Raw genomic sequence first — 7,996 nt, forward strand, 5'->3', positions numbered from 1 at the left:
GATCATATTCATATCTTAATTGACGATATGACATGCATCTAGCATTTGAAATCAAACTAACTTTACATTACCAAACAATTTTATATTTAAAGTTCACTGGATTGGACAAACCTAATCCACATACCTACTTAATCTAGACCTGACCTCTAGGCACGTGCAATTTGCTAATTGAACGTCAGACGTTTCTATGGAGATATATCATATTATATGATATTAGGTAGGTTCATATGGTTTACTACATTTTCTACTCTGTGTATAATAGATTGGGATATTTAGAAAGCCCATTAATAAAATTATCTGTGACATATAACATTCACAATATAATTGTCTCAACTGTCCATTATCTTAAAAATTACAATACTTTGAATTGAACTGATGAACTGAACTGTTGAACGGAACGGAATGGAACCGAACTGAAACGAACAGAATGGAACCCAACCCAACCCAACCTAAACCAAAACAAATTAAAATAAACTGAAGTAAAGTAGAATAAAGTAAAGTAATGTAAATTAAAGTAAAAAGTAAACTAAATTAAAGTAAAGAAAACGAAACAAAGCAAAACGAAACAAACAAACGAGTCGCAACAACACGGTCCCAACAACACGGCACAAATCTGTTTAGTTGAATATGTACACTGTTAAACGTCTAATGACCACAATAATATACATACTGACAGTCTTACCTTACAGCAAGCAAAATGACATACAAGCAGTAAAATGTGTTAAAATGTGCATTGCTCTGTCTTCACACAGCATATGGCATATCACTCTCTTCTCACATGGGAGCATACTTAGATGCTTTAATAGGATCATTTTCCTCTGAGACCGACGTTAAAAGGTAATATGTCGATCTAATGAGACTAATAATGCACCGGCTGTTAACACTTCAATGTGATGGATAAACCAGTAGATGTGTTAGTTGATGTGGTCTCTTTCCGCGTTTGTTGATTGATAAACCTGGATCGGTTATGTATGATCTGTCCATCAGATATTCGTGCGTGCATCAGTTAAAAGATAACTTTGTGTTTGTATTAGTATCTAAGTTAAATGTCAGATATAATACATAAATCCTATATTTGTTGAAATCAACGTTTACAGAAACACAAATGATACTAATTTTCTGAGAATTTATTATGATAACATACTTGGAGTCAGTAGTACTGTTTATTATGTAGGCTCATTTGAGAAATTATAGCATTGTTACTGCATAATATTGTATTGTATAATATTGTATTGTATAATATTGTATTGTATTGTATTGTATATTGTGTTGTGTTGTATTGTATTATATTGCATTGCATTGTATTGCATTGTATTGTATTGTATGACATAATTTATATTTGTTTGCATCGAATTGTACGAAACTGCGAATTTATAGTTGTAGTGTGTAATAATGGCCGAAATATCAACTTTAGAATGTATGCAACATTAAAACTGTTTATGTTGTGCCGTGTGTATGAGTGTTTGTGTATGTATGTATGTATGTATGTATGTATGTATGTATGTATGTTTATATGTGTGTGCGTGCATGTGTGTGTGTGTGTGTGTGTGTGTGTGTGTGTGTGTGTGTGCAAGCTCACATGTACACTACTAAGCCTTGCAAAACGACTTACAATACCCTTTCATTTCATTTCTAATTTTCAGCGTCAGTCATTTGACAGTTTTGAAGCAATATGTGCTGGTTATAATTGCGTGTTGCTAAAATCAACATGATGTATTAAACTGGGGTAATCGATTCTATGTGAACTCTAACAACAATAAACGTATAATATCAAAGTTCTGAAATAACAAAAAATATACCGTTGGTCAGTGATCCATGAAAACATAAATTTATTATTTAAAACTTGAAAAACACATACATCCAAAGGAACGAAAATATAAAGATGAAACATGGCACACATCATATTCACTACATGTACTTGCTTTTTCTTTCTTTCTTTCTTTCTTTCTTTCTTTCTTTCTTTCTTTCTTTCTTTCTTTCTTTCTTTCTGTCTGTCTGTCTGTCGTCTTTTCTTTCTTTCTTTCTTTCTCAAACCATAAATATTCATTTTAAAATATTAAGAAACATTTATTAGAAAATATATGGCAAGACATCGAGGTTTAAATCGGTAACTTGAATTTTTATGACATGATTCGTTAAGTTTCGATTCTTTTAAAAATTATTCGGCAAGATTCAGATTGTTTTACTTTATTGCCGGGTATCAGTGTTAAATCAGTGTTAGCTAAGGAAATACATCGAGTTGTATTTCCTAATAATACCACGCTTGACCGTGATCATTATACCACGTCATCCTCGTCTCTTAATTTCGTACATACGTTTCCGATTCCATTCATACGACAACCAGGTCACATTGGCCGGTTGTCAGGGGATACGGGGTATTATGCATTCGATGTTATGAGCGTGATGAGTCTACTGTTGAAAGGTGTGCGATCATAGGAGACACCCTGTTCCCTGCTGCAGCCACGTAGGCGTTAATTGTCGTTCCTGCCGCTATAGTGTGATCATCTTTTACGAAGTAAACAGCATAGAGTTTAGGAACGTACAGGCAAATTAAAGTAACCGACGAATTTAGAAGTGTGGCAAGAGAGATTATTGCGACTTTGAACGATGAGTTGTCAATAGTGAGGTAGGTAGGGATGAAAGCCAACCAAATGACCAGGGTTGTGTAGACACTGAGAGAGATAAATCGAGATTCGTTGTAGTTGTCTGGTACTTTGCGGGTCTTGAAGGCAAACCAGCAACACAGGGTAATGAGGAGTAGATTATAGGTGACAGACGTGATAACTTCTGGCGCTTTGATGTTACAACTCAGTTCCACTCTTTTTTCCTTGGTTAGGGGTGATACCAATCGGGCAGCTGGATGAACAACCATTGCAAACCCACCGCTAATCAGCAACTGAAAGATCAAGCCCATGAGAAATAAATTTACAAATATGTGTTGGTTTGCCTTTTTTATTTTACTTTAAAATTTGTGTATGGGTTCATTAGTTGTGTCATTAAGCATTTGTTTTACATGTATCAATCAGTTCGATGATCAGGTTTCCTTGGGTTGTGTAGTAAGTTCCTTAACGATTCGTTTGACGGAACATTTGTGTGTGTGGTGTGGTGTGGTGTGTGTGGTTTGTGTGTGTGTGTGTGTGTGTGTGTGAGTGTGTGTGAGTGTGTGTGTGCGTGCGCGCCCGTCAGTGTGTGTGTATGTATGTATGTATGTATGTATGTATGTATGTATGTATGTATGTATGTATGTATGTATGTATGTGTATGTGTGTATGTATGTGTGTATGTGTGCATGTTTGCATGTGTGCATGTGTGTATGTATGTATGTATGTATGTATGTATGTATGTATGTATGTATGTATGTGTATGCCTGCCAGCCTGCCTGCCTGCCTGTCTGCCTGTCTGTCTGTCTGTCTGTCTGTCTGTCTGTCTGTCTGTCTGTCTGTCTGTCTGGTTGTTTGGAGGTATACAGTGGCGGTGGCGCTATTTACTGTGTATATCTGCGCAATACATCAAACTCTTAACCAAATGTTATGAAACTATACCCTTAACATATATGCATTGTGTCTAATGGGGATTTATTGTTAAGGAAAAACATACGGAAAGACATATCTGAACTCTGAAACGAAAGTAATAAATAATGGAATGTATATTTTCGCAGGATTATGGATTATACAAAGCATATAACACATTATTTTTTTTTTTACAATTATTGGTTTTGAAATACCACTCAATACATTAAGATATTGCTTTACATACATAACTAGAGTGGAAAAACATGTCCAAACTTCAAGCGATGTATAGAGTCAATGCATATGCTACGATGTATCTGTTTCTCTATGTTGATCTTTGAGTCTATAAATGTATAATCAATTTTGTTCGAAAGTAATATATGAATGCAACGTTGGATTTCGTAAGTGTATAGAAAGTGTATAGTATTTAAATCCATTCATAGGCTTGGACCAATTTATCTTTCTTACATGATCAAACTATATGTTCCACATCGTAATTTAAGGTCAGTTGATCAGTTCAAACTCTGCCCCATTCGATCACGTACTAAGACATATGGTGATCGTGCTTTTAGTGTTGCTGCTCCCACTCTCTGGAATAATTAATCTCCCACTCAACATCCGTCAGTCACCTAACTTATCTGCTTTAAAACTTTACTTTTTAAAACTGCTTTTAACTGATTTGTATTGTATGATTTGCTTTCAGCGTCTTTGATCACATTTTTTGTGGATACTGACGCTTTATAAATAAATTATTATTATTATTATTAATAGTCTAGACAAGTATGTAATGAAGGCACAACTGAGTGCCAATCATCAGTGCGTTAGCGTCAATTGTGGCGTTTTCTCAGTTTCTAGAATCCTAAAGAAAGCTACCGATCTCCTCTGTTCGTCAATGTCAAAATAGTCAGGTTTTCTAATCTTGTTACCCTAAAATAATTGGGAAACAGCCCGTTTTTGTATTGTGCAAAATTATGCCTCCAACATGAGTGTGAGGACTAGATATGACACACACATGCTAAAAACATTCACATCATCTAAGTGTCACAAATACCGTCCCTGGATGTCTTCATGAATTCAGCAAGTTACACAAATTGTCACATTTAAAAAAAATGGATGTCAGACCACATATAGAATAAATATTCACATTAAAAAAAACACCGGATGTCCGACCACAGATATTATAGAATACAACGTTAACATCCATGAAGAAAATAGGAAAAGCTCTGGTGACCAACATACATGGAGAATATCTGAGAGAAATTTCAGACAGACCACTACATATTTTATTATGTGAACAAATGGATTATTTAGGTATTGAACGTAGGCATATCAAATGACATGCAACAGATGCGTCAACACCTTCTGTATGGTCTAATACCATAAATCTTTAACATGGGGTATTGCATATATAAAATGAATGTATACTAAGGAATATATATATATATATATATATATATATATATATATATATATATATATATATAACTCGGTGAGTATCAATCTGCTAAGACAGTGCTCTATACCGCAGTGGCAGAGCGTAATATATATATATATATATATATATATATATAGTTATAGTTATAGTTATATGAATACGAGAGATGTCAGCATGTTACAATGAATTTGGCCTCTACTAGACAAACAGTCAAATCCGAACACTGTTTTGATGTTATGCTATTCCATTATATAGCATTCAGATATATAGTCGGGTTGTTACCTGCTGTATATCGTCCTTGATAAAGAATTTTGATTCGAGACGTCGGATTGTATTTTATTTATTTATTTATTTATTTATTTATTTATTTATTTATTTATTTATTTATTTATTTATTTATTTATTTATTTATTCATTTATTTATTTATTTATTTATTCGTATTGTAAAATTCGTTTCTTACGCATTTCCAAATATTAACTCAGTCCCTTATAGTTAAGTCCCAAAACCAATGCCTTGACCTACAAATGTTTCCATAAATCAATCACAATTAATATCATATATTGACAATTTATTTTTGAAGGTGTTAATTGTTTTTTTTTTTTTTTTTGTTTTTTTATTATGTTTTATTGTATTCAAAAGAAAGTGACAAAACAGACAACACAGAGCACAAAAAAGAAAGGTGTTAATTGTTGATGCTTTCAGCTTTATGCAGTTTGCATGGCAAAAATATACATCTCCTATTTAAAACATGAATACCACAATCATAATCACCCCCTCCTCCCCCCACACACAACACACAACTACGGAAATTCTTGCCATACATACCTGGATTGCGATAATGACTGTCGTTATGACAACCTGTGAAGTAGCCCCAGTCATACGTGGTCGTTTGGTAGACTTCTTACCTGCTGTAAAGATTCTATAAATACGGATTACTTTGGTTAACATGGGTCCGTATGTCATGGTAAAACACAGCATAAGTGCGAGTCGTACTACAATACACGTTGCTAGTGTGGGCTTGGCTACGAATATAAACACCATAATGTAGGAAAATGTAACACCAAATAACATGATAAAACTTAGTTCACGACTTGATGCTTTGATCAGTGGTTTATCACGGTATTGGATGTAGCCAGCGAGGGTGATGATGGATCCTGCCAACCCAACGAAAGAGACTGCTAATACGGTGACAGCTATCGGGTCATTCCACTGGATGTATGTCGGTGGAATGGGTTCACAGGCTGTAAAGTTTTCATCAGGCCAAAATAGTGGATGACATGCTTCACATTTTGAGTTATTCATGATCGGGATTTCGTTATCTCTGCATTGAAAACAGTCCCAGCAGCAGGTATCACCGTGCGGTATCATGATATGGCCAACAGAGCAAGGGTCACTGCATACCGACTCTGGTACCACATCGCCGTTATCTGAGACTGCCCACACTACAAGACCATCGTTCATCGTAAGTTTATCTTCAGCCAATGCGTCCCATAGCGCCACGGGAACTTTTGTATACTTTCCATCGACAAACTGCAAATTTTTGACAACGTATTTTCCCATTAGATCTCCGTTTTCGTCGAATTGGACGAGTCCGCGTGTTCCATAGAAACTTGTATTACGCAGAATTTGAAGAAGATTGTTACCATCAGCGTTTTTGAAAGCTGTGCAGTCACCGCTGGTAGTATTGCAGAGCTGTTTCCGAAGTTCTTCTAGAGCGTAGCTGTAAATATACACGGCATCTATTACGGCTGAAATACTCATACGTGCAGAAAATCCGTCGGCGTTTTCAACTTTACATCTCTCGTCCTCGGCACTACTACAGTTTAGATATTCATTCCAGTACTCAAGAAACCATGGATTGGCGGTGGAACTTTGAGGATTGAGAGTTCTGAAGTATTGTTCATAACCCGAAGAGTTCGTATTGTACAGTTCAACGAAAAACCCACCTAAAGCAACACGTTCGTTATCGTGCGCTCGCAGGTTGTATCCCCAGCCGTCACTGGCTATCCAAATAAATTTGTCCGTGGCATTGGCTCTCTTAACTGCATCTAAAACGCGATTTGCCATGTAAGTGACGGCAAACATTATTACAACCTTCGCTTTTGGGTATTGCAATAATGTGGCCACGATGCGATCAATTTGGGCATTTGTTGAAAATCGAGAAACCTCTTGCGACGACGCGATGCAGATGCCGTACATATTGGTCTGTCGCTTAAGTTCTTTTTCACCATTCCTTCCATACGACTCGTCGGTATTGACTATAGAGACATACTTCCATCCGAAATGTCGGACAACGTCGATCATGGTGCTAACCTGTAGGCGATCGGGTGGAACGGCACGAAAGTAGAACGGGAAGGCGTTTTTGTCAGATAGCTCGTCACTCGTTGCCATGTATGTTATCTGTGGTACATGGTTCAAACCAAAGACACGACTCACAGCTGCACTAACAGAACTCCGTCTCGGACCGACAACGCCTTTTAATTTGTGCTCTCTAGTTTCGGCGCACCCCGTTTCATTACGTAGTATCTCCATCGTAGCTGCCAAAGTTACGTCCTCGGACACACAGCTATCATAAATTTCGAAGCCGATAGTGACATTGGGCAAAATGTCGTCTCTCGCGTTGACTTCCTTAATCGTGTAAACCATTGCTTCAACTCTGTGTAATGCTGCTATCGAATCTAGCCTAACGCATTGCCTGTTAGAATCAAATATATGTAAATTGAGAAGTCCACCTAAAATAATGTCCCCATCGTTGGCATACTTCAAATGGGTCAACTCAGGAACGTGATTACTGGAAACCATTAAAAGCATCGCGAGGAAAATAGACAAACAAAATACCGATTTTTGAAAGCCTTGAACGAACAGAACACCTTGCATCGATTGCATCATCTCCGCTCGTTGTATGTTATGCCCATCTACGTACGTACGTTCGTTATTCAGCGGGAGCAGCCTCTCAGGTATAACATGAGCATGGTGCACTTTATCTTGTCATTTCTTGATTGGTTTTTATCCGATTACCCAGGCTCTCTGTTTCAGTGAGTGTTTTCATAT

General features: G+C 36.5%; 1 protein-coding gene across 1 annotated transcript; it reads right to left on the reverse strand.

The window, feature by feature from the left end:
* Window positions 1-1,996: 1,996 nt before the first annotated feature.
* LOC144446198 (metabotropic glutamate receptor 3-like) lies at window positions 1,997-7,756 on the reverse strand. The gene is made up of 2 exons (XM_078135952.1): window positions 5,771-7,756; window positions 1,997-2,896 (listed from the first exon to the last, which is right to left on the reverse strand). Exons 1-2 carry the CDS (start codon window positions 7,754-7,756, stop codon window positions 2,393-2,395), a joined length of 2,490 nt encoding a protein of 829 aa, XP_077992078.1. The 3' UTR covers window positions 1,997-2,392.
* Window positions 7,757-7,996: the final 240 nt, after the last annotated feature.

Source organism: Glandiceps talaboti, chromosome 15 (genome assembly GCF_964340395.1).
Source record: "Glandiceps talaboti chromosome 15, keGlaTala1.1, whole genome shotgun sequence".
Classification (NCBI taxonomy): domain Eukaryota; kingdom Metazoa; phylum Hemichordata; class Enteropneusta; family Spengelidae; genus Glandiceps; species Glandiceps talaboti.

Excerpts from the sequence above, each read along its gene's own strand:
- LOC144446198 (XM_078135952.1), bottom strand. The coding sequence starts at position 7,756 with ATGCTTTTAATGGTTTCCAGTAATCACGTTCCTGAGTTGACCCATTTG. Across the intron at positions 2,897-5,770 it reads CAGTCATTATCGCAATCCAG|TTGCTGATTAGCGGTGGGTT; the intron begins GTATGTATGGCA and ends TTGATCTTTCAG.